Source organism: Lepidochelys kempii, chromosome 8 (assembly GCF_965140265.1).
Source record: "Lepidochelys kempii isolate rLepKem1 chromosome 8, rLepKem1.hap2, whole genome shotgun sequence".
NCBI classification, from domain to species: Eukaryota; Metazoa; Chordata; order Testudines; family Cheloniidae; genus Lepidochelys; species Lepidochelys kempii.
The window spans coordinates 66076426-66103468 of record NC_133263.1 but is presented as its reverse complement, the minus strand read 5'-3'; the positions used below and the strand labels follow the sequence as shown (position 1 = coordinate 66103468).

At 43.0% G+C, this 27043-nt stretch overlaps 1 protein-coding gene across 6 annotated transcripts in view; it reads left to right on the top strand.

Moving 5' to 3' along the window:
* The window catches only part of DDX59 (DEAD-box helicase 59), a 69722-nt gene that overhangs the window by 24283 nt on the left and 18396 nt on the right, over nucleotides 1–27043 (top strand). For 2 of the 6 annotated variants that reach the window (XM_073356792.1, XM_073356789.1), the window contains exons 1-3: nucleotides 13996–14111; nucleotides 19791–20632; nucleotides 24825–24992. In XM_073356792.1, the coding sequence (XP_073212893.1) occupies nucleotides 19802–20632; nucleotides 24825–24992 (999 nt within the window). In that variant the 5' untranslated portion in view covers nucleotides 13996–14111; nucleotides 19791–19801. Of the gene's footprint in view, nucleotides 1–13995; nucleotides 14112–19790; nucleotides 20633–24824; nucleotides 24993–27043 lie in introns of those variants that run through there. The other 4 variants (XM_073356790.1, XM_073356793.1, XM_073356794.1 and 1 more) reach the window with 4 other exon arrangements.

Here is a 27043-nt window from a genome sequence, read left to right as displayed (position 1 = left end):
GCTTGCCGCCTGAGGATCCACAGCATCCTCTTCATGGCTCCACCCTCCAGCCACATCACTCTCTGTCTTCCCCTGTTCCATTTGAGGTTTAGCTCTTCAGTAGTCCTTCCATTTCCCCAGTGGCAACTGCAGTCAGTTGTCCTTCCCCAGTGGCAAATGGGAGAAAACCCACGCCCACCCACTACACCAGGTCCCAGCCCAAGGACCTTCTGAACCACAGTCACATTCTTTCCTTTTTCTCTACTGTCACTGCATTTCCTGGACCACTTCTGCATGGCCAAAGCACCTTTCTTAGTCTCAGGAACCTGTCCAGAGCTCCTTCTCCCCTCCCTGGCTTCCTGCCTGCACTACTCTGTCTAAGGTGCTCCATGAATGCAACCTACTTCAGACATAGTACTCCCTCCTCAAGCTCCAAACAGCTACTGACCATGCTCTGTCATGCAACTCTTCTTATATGGGCCTGCTGGTGCCTGATTGGCCACTTCTCACAGCCCCTCTCCTATTGACTGCTTTTCAGGCGGTCTCCCTAGGGCTCTGTTAACCCCTTACTGGCCAGTGTGAGGCAGATGCCCCATCACACCCTTCCAGATATTTTTGTCCCCTGCAGAAAATACATTCTGCTGGAGAGGCACTGAAATTATACCTTTTGCCCATCAGGGGTTACTGTGGCACCAGAAGAGAGGACAGCCAGCTCACAGGCCAGAGAGGGAGGGGGCAGAGGCCAGGTGAGGAGGCACAGGATATGGGGGGGATGGACAGAGCGGGGCACATGGGGCTGCTGGGGGGGTAACACAGACTGGGGTTCAGAAGGGCTAATGGAAGGGACAGACTGGGATGGGGGCACAGGAACCAGTGGGGTGACAGCATTGATCCAGGGGCTGAATGGAAGGAGTTGCAGGTCCACATGGGGATGTCGAGGAGAATGTGTCTGAGTGGAGGTGCAGGGACACAGGGGGAGGGGAGAGCAGGGACACAGGTGGGGGAGTGCAGGGACACACGGTGAGGGGGCAGATGTGCCTGCCTGAATGGGAGAGGCTGGGGGTCAGCCAGGGTCTGCATGGGGGAGGCTTCCCAATTCTCTAACAGTCCCTCCCTGCAAAAAACAAAACAACACAAACAAACCTGTTCCATACTTCTCCCACCCACAACCAACAACCCTCCAGGTCCCCTCCCATGCTCCTTCCCAGCAATTACTTCCCTGTCCCCTGTTACCTCTGGCTCCCCGAGTCTTTGCACTACTTCTGAGGAATGTGGGAAATACATATCTGTATTGTAGTTTAAATATGGCTAATAAGGAATTTATTTGTCAAAAAACATTTCTTGAATCTTTTTTGTTGTCTCTATTGTTACAGACACACTTGTTGACAGGTATTTGAAATAAATTACCAAAATAATTGAAAATGATGGGATTATATTGTGTTATTTTGACAAATAAAATATGCAGAGTTTTGCAGAATTTTAAAATATTGTGCGCAGAATTTTTAATTCTTTAGCACAACGGTTTTTTTTTTTTTGGTGCATAATTCCCCCAGGAGTAATAATAAACTGCAAGTAGAGAAAATTAAGAAGCAGTATTGATGATTAAAAGTGCAGTTTGTGTGTACTTAAACTTAATGAGTCTGATACTCTTTTCACTTCTGATGGTTTTGCCCTGGGATAACTCTGTTGATTTTAATAGAGTAACTCCTGATTTACATCGGTATGAGGGGAATTCAAACCCTAAATTTTCTTACTGTAACTTCTGAAAGAGATGTATTAATGACTCAAAAGTACTGAAGGGAACAAAAAGATGGAACCACTGTATACACATTTTGTTTATTATTATACTGGCAAAGTAAAACCTACAAAATTTTCAAGAATACCATAATATAGAGCAGGGCTGAGTTGATTGATCCTCTTTTGAGGCTTTGAGAATTTCTTAGCTCTAAGAACTAAAGGTCATTTTGAACACTTCTTTAATTCAATGGTTTATGCTGTTTCATAAGCAGGAACAGTAACTAGCAGGTGTTGTGAAATGTTCTGAGACTGCATATTTGATGGAGATAGAAAAGCTTTGCTAGATATAGATTACAGGGAAACACTGTTAAGAGATTTGTTACCAAGTTCACTGCTTCATTAAGTGGATGAAAATCCGTAACAGTTGTGCTCTCTTATGCCAATAATAAATTTGGTCTTTACATTTTAAATTAGTATCTGATATAGTGGCAGTTTTCTCAACACTAGATTTTGGATTTGTTGTACTTAAACAAAAATAACGTAGGCATTGAAACTCTCTTAAAGGGTAAAATCCTGATTGACTTTCCCCATTTTTCCTTTCTTTAGCTGCACCCATTGGTTTTGGTCTGAAGAAGGACCCCAGGTTTTGGCCAGAAGTTAAATTTGGGCCCTGTTCTTCTGTATATAGAGTGTGTATTTCATTATAAATACAGATGATGCCTCATAATTTACACATAGTGAAATGTATGCAAAGTGCTATCCTCCAAAATGTAATAAGTGCTTGTAAGTAAGTTTGCAGGATTATCTCATGTTCTGTGTAATTTGTGCAAATACCATAGACTTTCAGTTTTCCAGTGAACCAGATGACTTGTGTAAGCCAGTAATATGCAGTTTGTGTCTGTGATATTTTTTGAAGCTACTTGAGGTATAAATATTAGCTGCCTTAGGCATAAGTTATTTATGCAGCTGCACAGAGCTTTATGCTTCCAGGGACACTGCTCGATCTGCTCTCAAGAGACAGCACCATCCCTAACTTTCCAGCTGCAGTACCATCTGACCCTGGTGCCAGCAAGCCATAACAGAATCAATCTCTTAACTTCCCTCCCTCACTTGGACAATTGCACTTTAGCACTACATCGTGGCTTCCTGAGCTATGTAAGGGGAGTAGGTGTGACAAGAGGACATGGGGCATTGCAAACAGACAAGAATGGTTTGTTACCATTTGAAGATGGTTGGAACAGGAAGGAAATTGTGTGTTGTGAGTGTACAGAAGTGGAGTGGCCTGGTCTCAGGAAGCTGGACGGAGCTTCATAATTAAAGAATTGTAGACATGTAGGACTGAAGGGAACATGAGAGGCCATCTAGTCCAGCCCCTGCACTTAGACCATCCCTGACAGGTGTTTGTCTAACCTGTTCTTCAAAACCTTCAGTGATGGAAATTCCACAACCTCACTTGGAAACCTGTTCCAGAGCTTAACAAGCCTTGTAGTAGAAAGGTTTTCCTAACATCTAACCTAAATCTCTATTGCTGCTGACTGAGCCAGATACTTCTTGTCCTACTTTCAGTAGACATGGAGATCAATCGATCACCTTCCACTTTATAACATCCCTTAATGTAATTGAAGACTGTTATCAGGTGCTCCCCTCAGTCGTCTTTTCTCAAAACTAAACATACACAGGATTTTTAAGCTTTCCTCATAGGTCAGGTTTTCTAAACCTTTTATCATTTTTGTTGCTCTCCTCTGGACTTTCTCCCGTTTGTCTGCATCTTTCTTAAAGTGTGACACCCAAAACTGGACATAGTAGCCCAGTTAAGGCTTTACCAGTGCTGAGTACAGCGGGACCGTTACCTCCTGTGTGATATATATGACACTCCACCCCAAAATGATATTAGCCTTGTTTGCAACTGCATCACGTTGTTGCCTCATGTTCAATTTGTGATCCACTCTAACTCCCAAATCCTCTTCTGTAGTACTACCACCTAGCCAATTATTTCCCATTTTGTATTTTTTTGCCTTTATTTTTTTCGTTACTAACTATAGCACTTCGTGCTTGTCTTTATTGAATTTCATGTTGCTGATTTCAGACCTTTCCAATTTATCAATTTACCATTTTGAATTCTAATCCTGCCCTTCAAAGTGTTTGCAACCCTTTCCATCTTGGTGTCATCTGCAAATTTTATCAGCATACTGTGCACTCCATTATCCAACGCATTAATGGAAATATTGAATAGTACCAGACCCAGGACAGACCTTGTGGGTCCCCACCAGATTCATCCTCCCAGTTTGACAGCAAACCAATGTTAATTACTTTTTTAATATGGTTTTTCAACCCGGGATTTGTGCACTCATCTTACAGTAATTTCACCTAGACCACATTTCTGTAGTTTGCTTGTGAGGATGTCATAGGGGACTGTGTCAAAAGACTTACTAAAATCAAGATATATCTGCTTCTTTCACTCTACTCCACTAGGCCAGTAACCCTGTCATAAAGGGAAATTAGGTGGTCTAGCATGATTTGTTCTTGACAGATTCATGTTGGATATTACTTATAACCCTATTATCTTCTAGGTGCTTACAAATTGATTGCTTAATAATGTGTTCCAGTATCTTTCCAGGTGTTGCAGTTAAGCTGGCTGATCTGTAATTCCCTGGGTTCTCTTAGTATCTGTGTGTAAAAAGGGGACCAATGTTTGCTCTTCTGTCCTCTGGGATCTCACCCATCCTCCATGAATTCCCAAAGATAATTGACAGGTTTCAGAGTAGCAGCCGTGTTAGTCTGTATTCGCAAAAAGAAAAGGAGAACTTGTGGCACCTTAGAGACTAACAAATTTATTTGAGCAGAAGCTTTTGTGAGCTACAGCTCACTTCATCGGATGCTAATGCTTCTGATAGCGCTGCAGCTAGTTCCTTAAGTATCCTAGGGTGAATTTCATCAGGCCTTGATGACTTGAATACATCTAACTTATCTTACTCTTTAACCTGTTCTTTCTTTGCTCTAATTTATCTTTTAAATTATGTTAATATTTGTTAATATTATGTTAAGCATCTGGTCACAATTAATCTTTTTAGTGAAGACTGAAGCAAAATAGGCCTTAAGCACTTTAGTCTTCTTGATTTTGTCTGTTATTAGTGATCCTTCCTGATTTAGTAATGATTCCACATATTCCTGTAACTTTCTCTCGCTCCAAATGTATTTACAGAACAACTTCTTACAGCCATTTATGTCCCATGCTAGGTGTAATTCATTTTGTGCCTTACCTTTTCTGATTTTTTCCCATACTTGTTTATCAGTTTGTCCATGTTTCCACTTTTTCTAGGATTCCTTTTTGATTTTCACTAAAGAGAGGCCACATTGGCCTCTTACCTTTCTTCCTACCTTTCCTTTATGTTGGGCTAGTTTGCTATTGTGCCTTTAATGTTGTCACTTTGAGAAACTGCCAGCTTTCCTGAGCAAATTTTTCCCTTAGATTTTCTTACCAGGGATCTTACCTCCAGTTCTTTGATTTGTTAAAGTGTTTTGTTTTGTTTTTTAATTGTTGTCTTTACTCTGCTGCTTCCTTTCTTCAGAATCATGAAATGTATCATTTCATGATCACTCTTATGCAAATTGCTTTCTACCTATGGATTCACCACCAATTCCTCCTTATTGGTCAGAATAAAGTTTAAAATGGCTGTGCCTGGTTACTTTCTCCACCTTGTGAAAGAACAAATGGTCGCCAACACATTTGAAGAATTATTTGAGATTTTTACTTCCTTACTTCCCATAGAGTTTTGCCAAATTTGGAGTTACCCAAGCACAAAACAATCCAATATAATCTCCTGCCCTTCTGTAGTAGAATTTTTAATAGAGTGAAATTTTACCATAGGATTTCACTGTTTTCATGTTGTTAGAACTTGTGCACTGGAAAGTGTCTGAGTTTATTCCAAACAGGATCAATTATAAAAAGTGGTAATACAATTAGGTAGGGGACAATTCCCCAAATTAATATAATTTCTACATGAATTCATTCAAATTTGACTGCTTCCTCTCTTTGTACACACATGTAATTTGAATATTGGATAACAAAAATAACAAGATATCAGAAAATGTAGTTACATATGTGATTAAAACAGATAAAAGCAAACAGACCATATCTAAAAAAAAATAGAATGCCAAACTATATTGGAAATATCCAGCTGTCCATTTTTTGTGAGATACTCCCACTGCCTTCTTCATACTCTCCCCTCGTCCAAATGTTTTAATTGAGATATGAAGGGTGGGGCTTTACTCAGAAGAGAAGCAGTTCTGTACTGCAGGGCTGTTAGCCCAGCAAGAAGGGAAAACCCAGCTAATTCAAAATGCCTACGTGGAACCCACTCCCTTCAATAGAATTTTTAATGTGATGGAAATGCAGTTGAGGGGTCCCTGTTCTCCATCTGTTATTCAGGATATTTGGTGGAGGGGGGCCATTGGTTGTTCCCAAAAGATGAGCAGTTCTGCACTGTGTAGTTCTTGGCCTGGTGAACGCAGCTGTAGCCTCTCATACTCTTTCTCCCAACACCTCTGTTTCTGTAGACGGAAAAGCAGAGGGAGCAGCAGCTACTAGGGTCTTATCATAGTGTGGAAAAGATAGCCTTCAGTGTGACTTGTTATAGATTTAATTCTTCAAAATGGAGATTAGCATTTTACCTGGATGATTCTTTGTGAGAATCTGGGGCCTGAGCCAAAGCTCATTGAAGACAATGGAAAGACCCCTGTTGACTTTGATAGGCTTTTGATCATGTCCCTATTCAGGGAAGTTTTAAGTAGCTGAAGAGACTAGTAGATCTTTGTGGGTTGGTTAAGATGTCTTCCACAACTCAACAAGGAAGACAACGTCATGCTTTGCATGATGTACCATTTTAACTTAAGTTATTGGTAGTTATAGTAAGATCTTAACATGTTGCTATTAGACAGAAAAAAACAGTTATAATTCAGTTATAATTCAGTATCCACTCTTTCTCAAAAACTAAATTTGCCACATTCTTAGATTCTATATTCCTAGATATATTGTCTTTATAATTTGTGTACAAAATAATATCTGCAGTTATCTAATGTCAATGGAGTTAGTAGCCTTTAAAGAGAGAACCACAGGATAAAGCTGATGTTTGCTCTTTTTGGAGCTCACAAATTCTATATAATACAGAAAAATGTATTATTTTTTCTTGTTTGCAAAAAAGATATGGCCACTTTTTTTATATCTATGAATGCTTCTGTCAAGGGGTAGGTACAGGACGTCACAGGGTGTCAGACTGTGGGGGTTATCAAAATGGCTATTTGGTTTTAGCTGGGGACTGTACACGATGGCTAAAACCTCTCCAGCACATTATCAACGATCTACAACCTATCCTGGAAAACGATCCCGCACTCTCGCAGACCTTGGGAGGCAGGCCAGTCCTCGCTTACAGACAGCCCCTCAACCTGAAGCAAATACTCACCAGCAACTACACACCACACCACAGAAACACTAACCCAGAAACCAATCTCTGTAGCAAACCTCGTTGCCTACTCTGTCCCCATATCTACTCTAGCGACACCATCAGAGGACCCAACCACATCAGCCACACCATCAGAGGCTCATTCACCTGCACATCTACTAAAGTTATATATGCCATTATGTGCCAGCAGTGCCCCTCTGCCATGTATATTGACCAAACCGGACAGTCCCTACGTAAAAGAATAAATGGACACAAATCGGACATCAGGAATGGTAACGGAGAACACTTCTTTTTTCCTGGACATTCTATAACAGATTTGAAAGTAGCTATACTTGAACAAAAAAACTTCAGAACAGACTTCAAAGAGAAACAGCAGAACTAAAATTCATTTGCAAATTTAACACCATTAATTTGGGCTTGAATAGGGACTGGGAGTGGCTGGCTCATTACAAAAGCAGCTTTGCCTCTCCTGGAATTGACATCTCCTCATCTATTATTGGGAGTGGACTACATCCACCCGAATCAAATTGGCCCTGTCAACACTGGTTCTCCACTTGTAAGGAAACTCCCTTCTCTTCATGTGCCAGTATATTTATGTCTGCATCTGTAATTTTCACTCTATGCATCTGAAGAAGTGGGGTTTTTACCCACAAAAGCTTATGCTCAAATAAATCTGTTACTCTTTAAGGTGCCACCGGGCTCCTTGTTGTTTTTTTTAGCATATTGTGGTCACTAGTGAAAACAAATAATAAAATAGTAGTAGGGCAAAAAAGTGTTTTTCCCTCCCTCCTAATGATTTCATGTTCATCCTAAGTGTAAATGTGATATATCCCCAGTTCTGTGTGAATTCTGCTATGCATCATGTTACCCTACAAATTCTAGTTAGAAATTATATAGTTCATAAATTCTGGTATAGACACAGAGGAAACAATTAGGTATATGGATTCATGGTTTCTCATCTTCCTTCTACAGGCAGTAAAAAAGTTTTCAGCTCAGGAAAGATTAACAATTATGACTTCATAATCAAATCTAACATTCTAATATTGAACAATTTAAAACAGGTTTTTAGATAATTAAGCATGCTGTGAGAGCTAGGGGTATTTTACAGTTCCTTTTCGGATTAGTAATATAATCCCCCAGATTGGTCTCTGAGTACTCAGTTTCTTTTAGTCTCTAACTAGATTGAATAATATCTCTAACAAAGCTTATTAAAATGTTTAGATTTGAAATATTTCTGTAACCTGCTTTTATCTCTTGATGTAGTATATCACTGTGAGGGAAAAGTATGAACTCATCTACTAATTCATTAAACACTGAAGAAAAGAAAGCTGCTAAATGGATAAAGATATAGTTCTAGGCAGGATTTTTGATGGGGGAATCTCAATGTGTGCTATTATGTTGCATTTATAACTAACAAATGATGATCAAAAATGTCAAATCTAATCAAAGGACACTCATTACAAATGCATTAGTGTTCTCATGGAACAGCGTACAATACAGAGTCAAAAATGGAAAGGCATGCAACCAAAAATGAATCATTGCATAATATAAGAAGAATAGAAATACCCACTGATTAAATTATTCTTTCCATAGAAAGACACATATTAGACAAAGAAATTTCCTGTACTTTGCAGCTCAGAACAGCAAGATAATGTTGTGTGACAACAAAAACATATAATTTCTTTATCCTGTAGACAAGCAGTCAACAAGTCGATCCTGTAGCCTCTGACAGTCAATTGCGATCTCCAGCCACTAAAAGTCTGGTGGCACAGCGGGGCTAAGCAGCCGGAAGCAGCCAGCATGCCCCAAGGCCCCTGGGGGTGGAGAGGCAGGGGTCCCTGCATGCTGCTCCTGCCTGCAAGCACCACCGCTGCAGCTCCCATTGGCTGGGAATGGGAAACTGTAACCAATGGGAGCTGCGGGGCTGCTGCCTGCAGAGAGGGGCAGCACGCAGAGCCATGTGCACCCCCCAGGGGCCACAGGGACATGATGGCCGCTTCTGGGAGTGGTGTGGGGCAGGGACGGGCAGAGAGCCTCCCTTAGCCCCACTGCACTGCTGACCAGGAGCCACCTGAGGTGAGTGCCACCCAGCAGGAGCCCGCACCCTAGCCCTGAGCCCCCTCCCGGAGCCAGCACTCAGTACCTCCTACCCCAGCCCTGAGCCTCCTCCTAGAGCCTGCACCCTGAACCCCCTCGTGCCCCCCAAACCTCCTGTCCCAGCCCTGAGCTCCCTTCTGGAGCTAGCACCATGTACCCCCTCCTGCCTGCCAACATTCTGCCACAGCTGAGAGCCCCCTCCTGCAACCCCACCCCCTGCCCAGCCAGGAGCTCCCTCCCACACTCCAAACCCCTCAGCCCCAGTCCAGAGCTTACACCCCCTCCTGCATCCTAATCCCCTGCCCCAGCCCGGTGAAACTGAGGGAGGGAGAGCGAGTGACAGAGGAGAGGTGCATGTGAGTGGGGTGGGGCCTCGGGAGTAGGGCAGGGTAGATCCTAGGTTGCGCTTAAATTCAAAAAGTGATAGTGTGCATAAAAAGGGTGGAGACCACTGCTATAGACAGTATTATTCAAGCTTCTGAGTTTGAACCGAAAACTATCATTGACATCCAAAGACTCAACAACAAAGAATGCTGCTGCTGTTATATTGGATTTGTTCAAAGCTCAGTTTTCTGTAAAACAGTTATCAAACTCAGTCCTATAATATATTTGGCAATTTTCATGTTAGATGCTGTGATACATATTTTACTCTAGACTAGGAGCCATTATAATTGTTATCATGCCCTTCCTTTCCCTTTTCAAAGTCTATTACTGTTTTGACACCGGTACAGTGATCAAAGATCACCACTGTGTTTATGTCTCCCATTAGGATCTACAAGCATGATTCTCAGTCCTTATGAATTTCACAGATGCACAGCCTTTGTATTTCAGTGCCCCACACTCTGTCTGTGTTCTGGAAAGGTGCATTCCTCAGCATTACACGACAACTGCAGAGATCCTAGAATTCTGAAAAGTGAAATATTTGAAAATTCTGTGAACTAGTAAACATTCTAAGTAAATCCTGGAAGAAACAAGAAACTTGAATTTGTTCATGAAGCATAATTTTGGACTCAATAATTTGAGTAAAAAAATATACTGGGCCATTACATTTTCAAGTCTGAAGTTCTGCCAAGATATTCAATTACAGAATATTTTTGTGGTCTTCCATACCATGATCATATGCACAGTTTGAGTGGATTGTCCTACTTCTACAGTGATAAGGTTCTTAGCTGTGAACGTTATCTATTGTAGTACACATGATTTCTAGTCTAATTTTGTAGTCATTTTATTATGTTCATTATACAATATTTGGTATCTTTGAAAATACATTTAAACAAAAAAACACAGGTGTGTTGTGTCCAAATATAGGAAATCTGAGCCAAGGGTTTCTGCATCAGTTAAAAAACATAACACATACACATCATGGTTATCCCACATTGTTACATTTTCTATTCCAAGACTTAGTCATCATAAAGGCACAGTTGTTGTGGCTATATAACAGACAAATTCAACAATTCTTGTATTAATGAGTTCATCCTGAATACACTGTGGGCAACATATTCCCCCATTCTTCCCTCCAAATATAACAATCAACAGAATAGCCTTCTAAATATGACAGGTTTCAGAGGAACAGCCGTGTTAGTCTGTATTCGCAAAAAGAAAAGGAGTACTTGTGGCACCTTAGAGACTAACCAATTTATTTGAGCATGAGCTTTCGTGAGCTACAGCTCACTTCATCAGATGTTTACCGTGGAAACTGCAGCAGACTTTATATACACACAGAAATCATGAAACAATACCTCCTCCCACCCCACTGTCCTGCTGGTAATAGCTTATCTAAAGTGATCAACAGGTGGGCCATTTCCAGCACAAATCCAGGTTTTCTCACCCTCCACCCCCCCACACAAATTCACTCTCCTGCTGGTGCTAGCCCATCCATTAGAAAGTTTAGTGTCTTTTTTCTTTTGTAGAGAAGCAATTAGAAAGTTTAGTGGATGGGCTAGCACCAGCAGGAGAGTGAATTTGTGTGGGGGGGTGGAGGGTGAGAAAACCTGGATTTGTGCTGGAAATGGCCCACCTGTTGATCACTTTAGATAAGCTATTACCAGCAGGACAGTGGGGTGGGAGGAGGTATTGTTTCATGATTTCTGTGTGTATATAAAGTCTGCTGCAGTTTCCACGGTAAACATCTGATGAAGTGAGCTGTAGCTCACGAAAGCTCATGCTCAAATAAATTGGTTAGTCTCTAAGGTGCCACAAGTACTCCTTTTCTTTCTTCTAAATATGCAGGTCACTGGTCATGTCAGCATGACCTCCCAGCTGACGAGAGTTGCTGGATCACCAGAAAATTAGTAGCAATAGGAAGTGGCCAGCATCTCCAATTACTTTGGTGAATTTCTGAGGTCAGCAGCAATAGGTACCAGGAACAGCTGTCCAATGAAGCTGATTATAGAGCCACCAAATGATGTGCAAATCACAGCTATAGCTTGTATCAACAGAATAGCCTTCTAAATATGCAGGTCACTGGTCATGTCAGCATGACCTCCCAGCTGACGAGAGTTGCTGGATCACCAGAAAATTAGTAGCAATAGGAAGTGGCCAGCATCTCCAATTACTTTGGTGAATTTCTGAGGTCAGCAGCAATAGGTACCAGGAACAGCTGTCCAATGAAGCTGATTATAGAGCCACCAAATGATGTGCAAATCACAGCTATAGCTTGTTAGACTCTGTAGTTTAGTTTTGGTGCAGATTGGGACCAACAGATAAAATAATTTTAACTGGAGGAAGTTTCAGCTAGCCTCTTGCCAAACACAAAACGTTTGCAATATTGAATGTAGCAACAATGGTAGAGCCTTGCCTGTTGCAGTAAAGATATATATCTGTATATGCAGATTTCTGTAGAAAATGGGGATGCAGGTGTAGCAGATCCTAACCTGTTTTTTCTTAACCAATGTCTGTTTCTGATTTGCTTTTTCTAATATTATAGCCTCTTGGATTAAAAAGAAACTCCCAAATTTGAGGGAGAATTTTTATGAATGGATACTAAGAAAATTTGTTAATCTCCAATTTTGCAGTGGTCTGTTAACATAGAAAGCTAAAATACTGTATAATAGGCTTAGGCAGTTCCTGACCCCTTTAACAGAATGTCACTGCACCAGGCTGTTGTAGCATGGCATCAAAACTTGACTACTGCATCTTCAAATGACTCTACTGAGCTCAGGACCACAAGGATCTTCCAAATCCACTTAATGAAAGAGGAAAAGCTCTTCCTGGGAGAATTTATATTCTAAAAGTCTAATATAATTAACTATGCATGGATTGGATTACTGCATTCAGGGAGGGCACTGCAGAAAAAGATGCAGAATTGCTGAAACTAGATGGCAAGAAATGGTAGCAGAGCTTTTGATAATAATTCATAAGAACAACCATACTGGGTCAGACCTGTAGTCCATCTAGCCCAGTATGCTGTCTTCCAGTAGTGGCTAATGCCAGATGCTTCAGAGGGAATGAACAGAATGGGCAATCATTGAGTGATCCATCCCATCATCCACCCCCAGCTTCTGGCAATCAGAGAAGAGGGATACACCACGGCATGGAGTTGTACCTCTGACCATTTGAGCAAATAGCCATTGATGGACCTATGCTCTTATCTATGAACCTATGAACTTATCTAATTGCTTTTTGAACTCCCTTATAGTTTTGGCCTTCATAGGTTGACTCTGTTGTGTGAAGAAGTACTTCTGTTTGTTTTAAACCTGATGCTTATTAATTTCATTGGGTGCTCCTTGTTCTTGTGTTATGTGACGGGGTAAATAACACTTCCTTATTCTCTTTTTCCACACAATTCACAATTTTATAGATCTCTATCATATCTTCTCTTTGTCATCTCTTTTCCAAGATGAAAATTGATAGAAAATACCATATCGCATATATACCACGTGTCATCTAGGTACACCCCCATTGTATTTATTCAGTGACAAACTCACTTGGGAGCATACAGCTACCTGGTTATCCATACTCCATTTTTTTCTATTCCATTGTTTCCCCCTCAGCAAAGGCATGCGTTTCTCACTGAGGAGTGCATGCACATGCCATGTGTGAAATTTCAGTCCCATTTAAATTATTCCAGAGGAAAGAAGAAGAAAAAAAAAAAAGCACCCACCCACCCTTGTTTTTGAAACCCTGCAAAACAGTAATTAAGCATCAGCGAAATGTTGTAGAAAAGATGGAGGCCCAGGAGAAATTTCAGGCACAAGAAAGCTTTTCTATAGAAAGTTGTAAGGGCCTGTGAGGAAGGGCTGAGACTGCAGGAGCTGCCTCCTCTGCTGTAACTGCAGCTCTGCTGTACAACCGCCACCTGTCCGTCCACTCTCCTTTCCCCTCCTGGGCCGTGTGCTGCAATGGAGCCCGCTGTCTCTCTTTAATCGCCTTGCTGGGGTATTTTTGGGACGGGGACCGCGGCGTTGGGCGTCGCCGTCTCCCGTTCCCTAAGCGCTCTGCTTTTCGACATTTGATTCTTGCATGTCCCTCCCGGGGCTTTTCAACAGAACCCCCCGTACATTGGCCCCTCTTCGCTTTGCTGCCTGCTCCGCCGCCCCCCTCTGTCCTCAGGCCCTGTCAGGTTCTCCCTCCTCTCCCGCCGCCCTAGTCGATATCGTCCCTCTCCATCCCCATTCTCTCCTTTCCCGCCCACGTCACCCTACTCCTCACCCCCTGCCCCCGCCCTCTGTGATTCGCGGCTCCGGCGCATGCACTCTGGTTGCCGTCCCCGCGCGCACCGCCGGGGTGGGGACTGAGAGGCCGCCTGGCTTGGTCGCTGGATTTTCTCGCTGCTTGTGGTGTCGCCATTTTCTACGGGAAGGTCGGGCCGGTGTCGAGGCGCATGGCAGGGAGGTACCAGTAAGTTACGTTACCCAGCAACTCCTCGCCCCAGGGGCGCGCTGGCCCCAAAGCAGGGGCGCCGGCGGGGCTGTGGGTCCCGTCTGCAGCGAGGCAGGCGGCGGGGAGCTGCGCAGCGCCGGGGGCCGGGCCGGTGAGTGTCTGCACCGGGCAGCCCAAGCCGTGCAGCAGGGGGTCCCCTGGGCGGGGGCTGCATCCACCTTGCCGTGGGGAGCGCTATGAACGAGACCCTGCGCCGGTGAGCTCTGGAGAGGCGGGATGGCTGAGCGCGCTCAGACCCCTCCTGTGTCCCCGGGGAGAACGTAGGGGCTGGGCTGAGGCCTTGGCCACCCTAGCCGGGGTTTGCCCCATGGCTACGCAGCAAGTGAGCGCTTCTGCCAGACTGGTTCCGCTCCCTGGCCAGAGTAGTGGTTCGGCAGGGGCCTTCTTTGCCATTGTCACGGCACCTGCACTAGGGCTTTTGCCGGTATAGAAATGTCTCAAAAAGACAACCGCACCCCATAAGTGATGTTATCTAGACAGGCGAGTTACTAGTGTAGATCAAGCCCCAGTTTCTAGCTGCGCTGCCCCACCATCTCCTGTCCAGAACCGTGTCTCCACAGCAAACAACTTCTGTTGGCATAGCTAGGCCAGGGGTGTGATCCCTGGTTGACATAGGTATGCTGTCATAAGCCCCAGGGTAGGTTTATTTTGGAGTGTGTGGGGTACGGGATGGTTGGCAAAAGCTCGGTTTTACCAATTTGTTGCCTGTGTGAGGAGCACTTTGTCATTATAGTTTAGGATCCTTCCAAATTCACTGTCCATTTTGGTCAAGATCACTGCCAGGGATTTTTTAAATTAGTCAATTTCATGTTTTCAGATATTTACACTTGAAATTTCAGTGTTGTAACTTTTGGGGTCCTGACCTAAAAGGCTGTCAGGGTGGGATGGTTGCAAGGCTATATTGTGTGTGTGCGTGCAGGGGTGGGGGATGTCATGGGATTGCCACCCTTACTTCTTCCCTGCTGCTGACAGTGTGCTGCCTTCAGTATAGGGCAGCCAGAGAGGAAGGCTGCTGGCCAGGCACCCAGCTCTAAAGCCAGTGCCTCCACCAGCAGCAGAGCAGAAGTGAGGGTCACAGGGTATGGGCTGTGTGTATGCGTTTTCCTGGAAGTTTGCTGCCCAAGAAGGGGGCTGACAGCTGGAGGTGCAACCTCTGTGCACTGGAAGGTGTGTGTGACAGCTGGCACCGCGGCCTCTCTACTGGGTGGTGTGTGTGACAGCTGGAGCCGCAGCCTCTCCACGGGGTGTGTGTGTGACAGCTGGAGCGGCAGCATCTCTGTGCGCGGTAGTAACAGCTGGAGCTGCTCAACCTTCTTCCACCCCGGGGAGATCCCAGAGGTGGGTCTGACCCACTCTGGGAGCAGCACCTGAAGGGGAAGAGTAAGTCTCATGCCTCCACATCCCCAGCTGGGAACAGGGGCTTGTCTACACCAGCCCCCAGATCAGCGGGCAGTGGTTGATCCAGCAGGGTTCAATTTATCGCGTCGATGCGATAAATCGATCGCTGAGCACTCTCCAGTCAACTCCGGTACTCCACCAGAACAAGAAGCACAAGCGGAGTCGACGAGAGAGTGTCAACTGTAGACTTACCACGGTGAAGACACCGCAGTAAGTAGATCGAAGAACATCGACTTCAGCTACGCTATTCGCATAGCTGAAGTTGCGTATCTTAGATTGACCCTGTGCGGTGGTGTAGACAAGCCCTGGAGTCCTGCACAGGTTAGGAGCGCCCAGCTGCATGCCAGATTTCACGGGGGAGATCAGATTTCACAGTTTATGATGTGTTTTTTTCACTGCCATGAATTTGGTAGGGCCCTAATTATACGATACCTTTAGGGGCAAAGCACCCCTCGTGTAGACATGGCCCAAGTCTATGTCTTCATTTGCATTTTTAGTTGTGTTTTAACACAGCTTGATTAATAACACAATTGTAAATTCTAATGTAGACAGGACAGCCTGGTGTTAAACATCACTAGCAACAAATGTTTGTGATGTGGAACATACTTGCTGCAAGTACTCAAAAATAATGAGTAAGGCCCCAAAAATATATGAGATTAATAAAAAAGAATGCAAATTTTATTATTTTTCCTAGTCTTCTGGGTGGGCATGTTTAGGGTTTACGTTTTTAAGCTCCTCACTGTTGTGCACAGCTGGGAGATGCAGTTTGAGTGGGGAGTCCAGCCCTTAGAGGAGAATGTAGATATGAGGAAACTGAACTACAGCTCCCAGAGGCACCACAGCAGGAGTATGTTTGGATTTTTGGATTTTTTTATATGTTTATTTTTTTGACAAAAAATTTAAAGTTTCTACAGAAAGCAGACACTTCATGAAAAATGTCATTGGGTTGAAAATCCAACTTTCAACTGAGAAACAATTTTGACTGAAAAATTTTGACCAGTGTTATATACCATTATAAACTACTGCAAATATCAGTGCACTCCTTGGATATTATCGTAATGCTGTTCTAAAGGAATCTTACAGTGGGAAAGAAGGGTTTAAATGTGAGTAAATATCTAGTAATCATGAGTTCTGATTCACTGAATGATTGACCTTTCTACTTAAACTATCGGTGCATACATTTCCCTATATGTAAAATTCAGATAATAGTGTTTTGCTTTATGTGGGTATTGTAAGGTTTACTTAATGTTTTGAAAGTGCTTTGAAATATGTGGACAAAAGGGTCTACATATATGTAAAATATTTTTACAATAAGAAAATATTATGTTATAAAAGGAGTGCGGAGAGAATAGAATCGTAGGACTGGAAGGGTTGAGAGGTCTTCTAGTCCAGTCCCCTACACCCAAGGCAAGACTAAGTATTACCTAGACCATCCCTGGCAGGTGTTTGTCTAATCTGCTCTTAGAAATCTCCAATGACAGAGATTCTACAACCTGCCTAGGCAATTTATGCCAGTGCTTAACTACCCAGACAGATAGGAAGTTTTTCCTAAAGTCCAGCCTAAACCATCCTTGCTGCAATTTAAGCCCATTGCTTCTTGTCCTATCCTCTGAGGTTAAGGAGAACAGTTTTTCTCCCTCCTCCTTGTAATGACCTTTTATGTCCTTGAAAAATCTTTTCATGTCCTCTCTGTTTTCTCTTCTCCAGACTAAACATATCTATATTTTTCAGTCTTTCCTCATAGGACATATTTTCTAGACCTTTAATCATTTTTGTTGCTCTTCTCTGGACTTCCTCCAATTTGTCCACATCTTTCCTGAAATGTGGTGCCCAGACTGGACACAATGTTCCAGCTGAGGCCTAATCAGCGCAGAGTAGAGTGGAAGAATTACTTCAGTGGTTCTCAAACTGTTGCACTGGTGACCCCTTTCACGTAGTAAGCCTCCGTGTGCGACCCCCCTTTTAAATTAAAAACACTTCTTTACGTATTTAACACCATTATAAATGCTGGAGGAAAAGTGGGGTTTGGGGTGGAGGCTGACAGTTTGCAACCCCCCCTCCCATGTAATAACCTCATGACCCGCTGAGGGGTCCCGACCCCCAGTTTGAGAACTCCTGAATTACTACTTGTCTTGCTTATAACACTCCTGCCTAATACATCCCAGAATGATGTTTGCTTTTTTTTTTTTTTTTTTGGCAACAGTATTACACTGTTGACTCATATTTAGCTTGTGATGCACTATGATTCCTAGATCCCTTTCCGCGGTACTCCTTCCTAGGCATTCATCTCCCACTTTATATGTGTGCAACTGATTGTTCCTTCCTAACTGGAGTACTTTGCTGAACGCCCGCTGCCGGTCTGGGGTCCCAGCCCTGCCCACATAGAGTGGGTACCTGCCTTCTTCCTGGTTCTAGCCATTCTCTTCCTCTCTCTGCACTGAGATGAGGGCGAGAGTGCGCTGAGAACAGGGCTGGGGGTGAAGGAGTAGGCTGGGGGTTAGGGTGCAGGGTCTGGCCAGGAGCTAGAATGAGGGAGGGGGCTCAGGGTTGGGTGTGGTTTGGTGTGGAGCGCTTACCTGGGCAGCTCCCATTTGGTGCGAGGGGTGCAGGTGGGAATGTGTGTGTGGGGTGTGTGTGTGCAAGAGCCCCAATTTGGTGCTCAGGGTGGGGGTGGGGATGTGGGGGGTGCAAAAGTCAGGGCATGGGGTGTGGGGGGCTGGGTATGTGTGGGGGGTGCAGGAGTCAGGGCAGGGGGCTGGGTATGTGTGTGGGTGCCGGAGTCTGGGCTGGGGTTGTGGGGGGGTTCAGGAGTCAGGGCAGAGGGCTGGGGTATGTAAAGGGAGTGCATGGGTCAGGGCGGTGGGCTGGGGTCGTGGAGCTGCTCCCAGCCCCCTGCCCTGAGTGACTCACGGCAGGGGGCTGGAGGGGATATGCCGATTCCACCCCCTTCCCCAAAGTCCCTGGGGTTCTGGCTGCCAGCCCCTTGCCAGCCGGCGTCCCGGCCACAGGCCCCACTCAGCCCGCTGCCGGCCCAGGTGAATGGAACCCCAAGCCTGCAGTGGGCTGAGAAGGCCCGCGTTGTAAGATCAGCATTTTAATTTAATTTTAAATGAAGCTTCTTAAACATTTTGAAAACCTTGTTTACATACGACAACAGTTTAGTTATATTATATATAGACTTATAGAGAGAGACCTTCTAAAAAACGTTAAAATGTATTATTGGCACGTGAAACCTTAAATTAAAGTGAATAAATGAAGACTTGGCACACAACTTCTAAAAGGTTGCCGACCTGTGGTATAAACATTTTCAATATTGTTTAGAGAAAAGGAAGATACTGTCATTGTGTGTGGGTCCCAACAGTCTTGAGCTGTGCTGTATGAACCAAAACCTCTGTTAATTAACTCCTAGGTACTTCTGAATGTTGATTCAGTCTCTTGCCTTGAAAACACATTTCACTGATTGTAATGTTTCATGGTAAAAATAAACCATGACAATTATTATTAATCATGTTTATTATAGTGGAGCCTAAGGGCCAACCGAGAGTGGGGTCCCACTGTACTATACAAAGTCTCCTCTGAAGAGCATACAATCTACATAGACAAGACAGACCCGAAATAGACAAAGGTGGGGGAAGAGGTATAATAAACGGCGTGAACAATGTGAATATATATATATATATATATATACACACACACACACACATACACATCTTTTGAGTGGATTTACTTAGAATGGGATAAGCTAAATGGAAAGAAAAGGGAGGTGGGAGACAGGACAGGCCTCAAGAGCGTAAGAGGCCCAGGTGTTGAGTGAAACTGAGGTGAACAGACTAGGAAGGAAGGTGACAGAGAGGGTTGGAGCAAACAGCCAATCAGCACAGGGCAGAGAAAGTCCAGTCAATACTGCAGAAAATTCACTGATTGTCTAAAAGTCCATGCTTTGGCTGCTACTTCTACTGGCTGGAATCTTGGGTTGGCTGCTCTCTGCACTTTTTCTCCAAGGTCACATGGTGGGGTAGGCACCCCTGGAGTTGGGGTCAGTGGTCTCCCCTCCACACTTCTGTGTGCTGTGGAAGGGGTGACTCTGGCTGGACCCTATTTTACCCCTTGCTTCCTTGCTGCAGTGCAATAGTCCCTGCTTTGGCTACCAGCTGGAGTCTCTGGCTGGCTCCTCTCTGCAGCTTTTCCCCAAGGCCACATTAAAATACCTTCTAATAATTGTAATTATTTTCTTCACAGAATATTGAAGCATGTTTGTTCCAAGGTCTCTTAAAGTGAAGAGGAATGCTGATGATGACCTAAGCTGTACAGCAAAAATAAAAAAGTTGTCTTCTGGAGAACCCTCATTAGTGGAGGCCACAGACTTCAGAGATGTCAAGCCAGCTATAAAAGACGCTTCTGCTTCAGGATGTAATTTATATAAAGCAGTACAAGAATGTACAGAGCGACACACTTTTCCAGATTCAGACTTCCCCTTTGCTGATGAATCTTTGGGAAGTGACAACCAAAATGTTGATGAAGACAGCTCCTCTGTAGACGAACCCATTAAATCTTTCAGCAAATTCCAGCGCTGGGCAGAACCTGGAGAACCTATATGTGTTGTTTGTGGTCGTTATGGTGAATATATTTGTGATAAAACAGATGAAGATGTTTGTAGTTTAGAATGTAAAGCCAAACATCTTTTACAAGCTAAAGAAAAGGAAGAAGGGTTAAACTCTGACAGTCTTGTGAAAGTAGAATCAAAACCAGAAACTCTTTTGCCTGTCACGCTTTATACTTATAAAGAACATTCCTTTATTTTAAGCCTGCAAGATGACCAGATCAAGAACCTTAAATTACAGTTAGGTATTGTTGTCCAGGGCGAAGGAGTTACAAGACCTATTATAGAGTTTGAACACTGTGGTTTTCCTGAAACTTTAAACTATAATTTAAAGAATTCAGGCTATGAAGTTCCAACCCCTGTCCAGATGCAGATGATTCCTGTTGGACTTTTGGGAAGGGATATCGTGGCCAGTGCAGACACGGGCTCAGGAAAAACTGCAGCCTTCCTGCTTCCAGTTATTATTAAAGCCTTAGAAGAGGTAATTAAAGTTTAGGGAGGTAATTAAAGTTTACGTATATATTCAGAAAGAGGTGAGAAGCTTAATGAGTCCAGAGTTCTTAATATAATTAAGAATGGCAGTGATTTTGTATTGAAGCTCATTAGTTTATTTTTTTTAAAGAGCTTTTCCCCTTAATACTATGAATATTTTCTAGTTGGGTGGGCAGGAAATATAGTCTCTTAATTGACATTAGTGTACTTGCAGTTTCATTTTGTTCACAAAAAGTAACCTATTGAAAGGACACTTTTGGTGTTTTTTCTCCCAGTAATTATGTAGTTTTCCCAGTAACTTAGGAGTTAGTTGCTAATGTTCCAGCATGCATCATTCTGTGACATCACAAATACTATGAGGGCTGTAAAGACATTCCTGGTATTCATGTGATTTCACAGATGAATTCAGGCTGTGATGTCTTCAGCCAACCAGCAAATATCCAGAGGAATTCAGAGGGTAAAATAATTTTTAAAGGGTAGGTAAAACTTATTTCTGTGCTGACTGCTCCCCACAACCTCATCAAAAGGGGCCCATCAGTGCATATTTTAATACTTAACTTCAATACCATTTGAAGTAAGGAAAAAGAAACTAACATGAATGCTTACATTTCATAGTGCAAGTTTTCAAGCAATGGGTGATCTTGCATACTATTCTGTACTTCAGTTTCAGGATACAGTTTGGTGACTTTTCAGTCCAGATTCTCATTTGAACATTGAAATTTTTTTTGGTGGGTTTAAATCAAAGTGTCTCTAATTTAGGAGGGTCTACCCCATCCCCCTTTTAATACACTATGGCTTATTTATATCCTGGTGACATCTGAAAAACTTTAGTTTGTCTCTATAACTTGTTAATTTTTAGGATAATAATTATTGGTTATTATGGGTGGGAGGGAAATAGCTTTACTTTTCCCAGTGATTAGTGGCAGTTTAGGATGATCCAAAATACAGTAGAATCACTATAGTTCTTTGAGTAGTATCCTTATGGGTGCTCCACTTCAGCGGCGCATGTGCCTCTCAATCAAAGATTTTCAGTTAGTAATGTGCTTTCATGTGCGTTATGCCTCCTTGTGTTGGACACTAAGTCCATATAGGTGAGTATGAACAAACTGCCCTTCAGTTCCTTCTCAACCGCCTCAGCCTGAGAGGGAGCCTTAGTGTGTCTGTCTCGAGCATGCTTCGTCTTTTCTATTTTTCTATAGTTGATTGATTAATTAGTATAGTTATAGTTAGTTAAGAAGTGAGAGGATTATTTTTCTCCTCTCCCCCCCCCAACAGTCACAGGGAAGATTCTTATTATTATCAAGGGTGATGGAGGGGCATGTAGGGTTGGTTCCAACTTCCATATGGGCTCCCTTAGTGGCCACACTGGGACCCCTAGGATGCTTCTTGGCAGCAATTTGCCAGACCACCTATACTGCTCATAGGGAGGCTAGAGTTGCACAGCTCTCCTCCCCAATGAGCTCCCTCCCCACACACAAAGAGATGTTTGAAGACCAGGAAACCAGGGCGGATAAAGAGGCCACCCCTCAAACACTTATTTCATCCTCTTCTCTGGATGAAGTGGTTATGCCTCCACCACCATCCATTGCCAGAGATTTTCAGCAATTTCAAGAAGTCATAAAGTGGGTAGCAAATTTCTCTTGAAGTCAAGGATTCACAGCACAAACTGTTGGATATCCTATCGTCCGCAACAACCTCCAGGGTGGTGTTACCCATTAACGAGATACTCCTACATCCATCTAAGACTGTATGGCAGACACCTTCCACTGTTCGGACCACATCTAAACAGGCAGATAACCCCTTAAGGATTCTGACCTTTTGTGCTCCCCTGCTCCACCTAACTCCCTGGTGGTGATGTGTGGGGAGTAAATGAGCATGATAGACGGTACTTCTCTAAGTCTACCCTGTAAGACAAAGACACTGGATCTCTGGAAAAAAGAGCAGTGGCAGCAGTGGCGACTTACCCCTGACAAGAAGCAATTGTAGTTTTTCCATATCTCGATGACTGATTACTTAAGGGCAGCTCCTATGAAGCAGTGCTGTCTTCCACTCAGACAGCCCTTGTTCTGTCCCATGTTAACCCCTGCAGTTTTGCCTGAAACTGAATGTAAAAAAAATCTACTTTAACCCTGTACAGAAGATAGTTTATAGGGGTATATTTGGACTTGTTGGCAGCCAGGGACTACCTTCTCTTAGACAGATTTGTAACTTTGGCAGTTCTGGTACAGGCAATGCAGTGTAGCCCTCTATAATAAGGAACAGTTCCTGGGGCACATGACAACTTGTACCTTTGACCAGTCATGCAGGGCTACACCTCCACTGCTTCTGGGGTTGGCTCAGAATGATCCATTCTCCAGTCAGACACATTGGACAGACAGGAGAGTAATTCCCTACACTGGTGGAAGGATCAACTCCGTGTCTTTTCAGGGATTCCTTTCTGTCGCTTAGCTCCATTAGTGACTTTAATAACAGGTGGATCTCTGTTGGGATTGGGAGCGCACCTCAATATCCTCACAACTCAGGGAAGATGAACAACTCCAGAAAACAGTCTCCACATCAATCTGTTGGTGCTTTGGGCTGTCAGGAACGGTTACCTTTATTTTCTGCCCCTCATCGGGGGTACATCAATCAGGGTCATGACGGACAATGTATCTTGCATGTTCTGTTTCAATGAGCAAGAAGGAACAGGATCGTCCTTCTGTGTGCCAAGGCCATGAAACTATGGAACTGGTGGATAGATCATCAGACCCAAATTTCAGCAGTCTGTTTCCCAGGTATTCAGAACAACACATCTGATGATGTTGGTACTGCTCTCAAGACTACGAATGGGAGCTAAATGCACAAGTTCTCCACAGCATGTTCAAAAAATGGGGACTGCTGGGGATCTCTTTGCCAGAAGGGTGCCCTCTTCTCTGCTCAAGAAGAGGTCTGGGCCATCAATCCTGGGGGACACCTCTTTTCTGTCTTGTAAGAAGGGTCTGTTCTGTGCCTTCCCACAACACTGCTGATACTAAGGGTGATGAGCAAAATCAGACAGGAGAGGGCCAAAGTTATCCATATAGTGCTGACATGGCTGAGACAAGCTTGGTACCCTTACCTGCTTCATCTGTGTCCAAACGCAGCTCAAGCTCCTGTCCACTCCTCATCTCCTCTCATTGAGTGTGGGCCATGTGCTTCATCCTAACCTAGCAGTTCTTGCCTCAGGGTGTGGTTCAGAGTTAGAATCCTCCTGCTCTATAGAAATACAACAGGTACAAGAGGTATAACAGATGTTACTGAATAGTGGAAAGAGGTCAACTTGTACTACTTACCTGCAGAAATGGAAGAGTTTCTTCCATGGTGGTGGTGTCACTCCTTCCTGCCAGAATTTCTGCCATCCTGCATTACCTGTTGGATCTGAAAAAATTGGGGTTATCAGTTAGTTTGATTAAGGTCCAAATACCAGCCTTTCATCCTTCATTAAAAGTATTTTCCATTTTTGCTCCCTTGATATTGACTAGGTTTATTAAGGGTTTGGGGAATCTCTACCCTCAGATTAGAGACCCCACCCCAACCTGGAACCTCAGTTTGGTACTCAGTTACCTTATGAGACCTCTATCTGAACCTATGGCAACCAGCTCTCTGCTCCATTTATCTATGAAGACAGTCTTTTTTACTAGCCATCATGTCAGTTCAAAGGGTTGGGGAGATTGGAGTCTTGGCAGATTCTCACCTCCCCCCCCACCCCCGAGCTCTGGAACCCCCACACTTTGCAGGTCCTAGAGCCTGGGTTCCAGCCCAAACCCAGAAGTCTACACAGCAGTGAAACAACCCTGCAGCCCAAACCCCTCAAGCCTGACTTGGCTGGCACAGGCCAGCCGCAGGTTATTCTTTGCTGTGTAGGCATATCTTAAAGGCTCTTTACACTGCTCTGGCGCGTAAAGGAGCTTTGAAGTTGGTATACATTACATTGCAGTCACTGCCACAGCAGTGTAAAGGGACCTAAATGTCAATTAGAATCCTTTATCTTTCAGTTGAATATTAGAGTTGGCTCCATGAATGATTTTAGTAGGCTGTTTACTAGCTAATTAATCAAAATGACTGCACTACATAACTATGTCTCTGTAGAAAGATTTATGTTAGGTTTTCACCAAAGAATGAAAATTCGATGGTGGATAGAAATATTTTTTTTTTCTTTTTAGACTAAAACTCCGTCTGCACTTATTGTGACACCAACGAGAGAGTTAGCCATTCAAATAGAGAGACAAGCTAAAGAGCTGATGATTGGTCTGCCAAACATGAGAACAGTTCTTCTTGTAGGAGGTTTACCACTGCCACCCCAACTTCATCGTCTAAAACAAACTGTTAAGGTAAGAACCATTGTGTGAAAGAGTTCCTTGAAGAAAGATGTTTTTATGGCATGTGTAGGAAATAAAAACTGATGACTTAACCTTTGACTTGAATTTGCATGTTTTACATCAGTGGTGCCCAACCTCATTACACAGGAGGGTCTTATAAATCTAAGCCACAACCTTGTGTGGGTCAAACAGATTATACATATTTTAATCAGATTTATAGTCCCCTGTACTGATATATATTTTAAGTTCAGCTTGTTTTGTATGTATTTAGATGGGTTGTTTCTACGTATAGCATTGTCTATTTAAAAACAAAGAAATCAGTGCATAAAATGTGTATCAGAATTACAGAAAATGGGGAAAAAAACAGTGAAGAACACAAAACAGGAATTAATCTGCTGTTGAAGCAGGCTGTGGGCGTTATGAAATGCTCTGGTGGGCTGTAGGTTGGGCACCCTTGCTCTACACAATGAGTCTAGACCCTTAGCAGTAAAGATTAGCTCCTGAATTTTTATAGTAACTAGAGCTGTCAATTAATCACAGTTAACTCACGCAATTATCTCAAAAGAATTAACTGCGATTAAAAAAAAATCACAATCACAGTGTTAAACAATAGAATACCAATTGAAATTTATTAAATATTTTTGTATGTTTTTCTACATTTTCAAATATATTGATTTCTTTTACAACACGGAATACAAAGTGTACAGTGCTCATTTTATATTATTATTTTGATTACAAATTTTTGTACTATAAAAGTGATAAAATAGTATTTTTCAATTCAGCTCATACAAGTACTGTAGTCCAATCTTTATTATGAAAGTGTAATTTACAAATTTAGATTTTTTTGTTACATAACTGCACTCAAAAACAAAACAATGTAAAACGTTTAGCGCCTATAAGTCCACTAAGTCCTACTTCTTGTTCAGCCAGTTGCTAAGACGAACAGGTTTGTTTACATTTACAGAAGATACTGCTGACTTATTTACAATGTCACCTGAAAGTGAGAACAGGCACTTTTGTAGCTGGCATTCCAAGGCATTTACTTGCCAGATATGCTAAACATTCATATGTCCCTTCATGCTTCCGCCACCATTCCAGAGGACATGCGTCCATGGTGATGATGCTCATTAAAAAAATGCATTAATTAAATTTGTGACTGAACTCCTTGGGGGAGAATTGTATATCTCCTGTTCTGTTTTACCCACATTCTGCCATATATTTCATGTTCTAGCAGTCTCGGATGGTGACCCAGCACATGTTCATTTTAAGAACACACTCACAGCAGAGTTGACAAAATGCAAAGAAGGTATCAATGTGAGATTTCTAAGGATAGATACAGCACTCGACCCAAGGTTTAAGAATCTGAAGTGTCTTCCAAAATCTGAGAGGGACGAGGTGTGGAGAATGCTTTCAGATGTCTTAAAAGAGCAACACTCCGATGCAGAAACTACAGAACCCAAACTACCAAAAAAAGAAAATCAACCTTCTGCTGGTGGCATCTAACTCAGATGATGAAAATGAACATGCATCGGTCCGCACTGCTTTGGATTGTTGAAGGGTTAAAATTCATTGCTGATGTAATAACCCGGTATATGGATTTATGTACAGGCCCAAAGTCCAGAGTTTGGTCAAGAGGTCAGAGGCCTAGCAAATAGTGATTAGCTAAGAGAAAGCAGAATAACCAAAGATAACTTGCTTTTGCTAGATATGCCTGGTCAGCAGAACGCCAGATGTTGGGGGCAATAATTGTGTCTTATTTAAAGTTACAAATAGAATCTGTTAGTCTCTAAGGTGCCACAAGTACTCCTTTTCTTTTTGTAAATAGAACAAAGAAGCCCTGTTTCTGTTGTTAGTTTCTTCTGTAGGGAGATGTTCTTCCCACACATCCAACCTTGAGTTTATGAAAGGTTCAAGCATGTCAGTATAAGATATGGCCTCCTCCCTTTCCCAGGGATCAGTGCCTGTCTTAAAACACAAATGAACAACTTGAAAGACAATCTTTATTGCCTTATACTTTCACTGTTTCTTTGCTTTTACACCTAGATATGTATCTGTTGGACAAT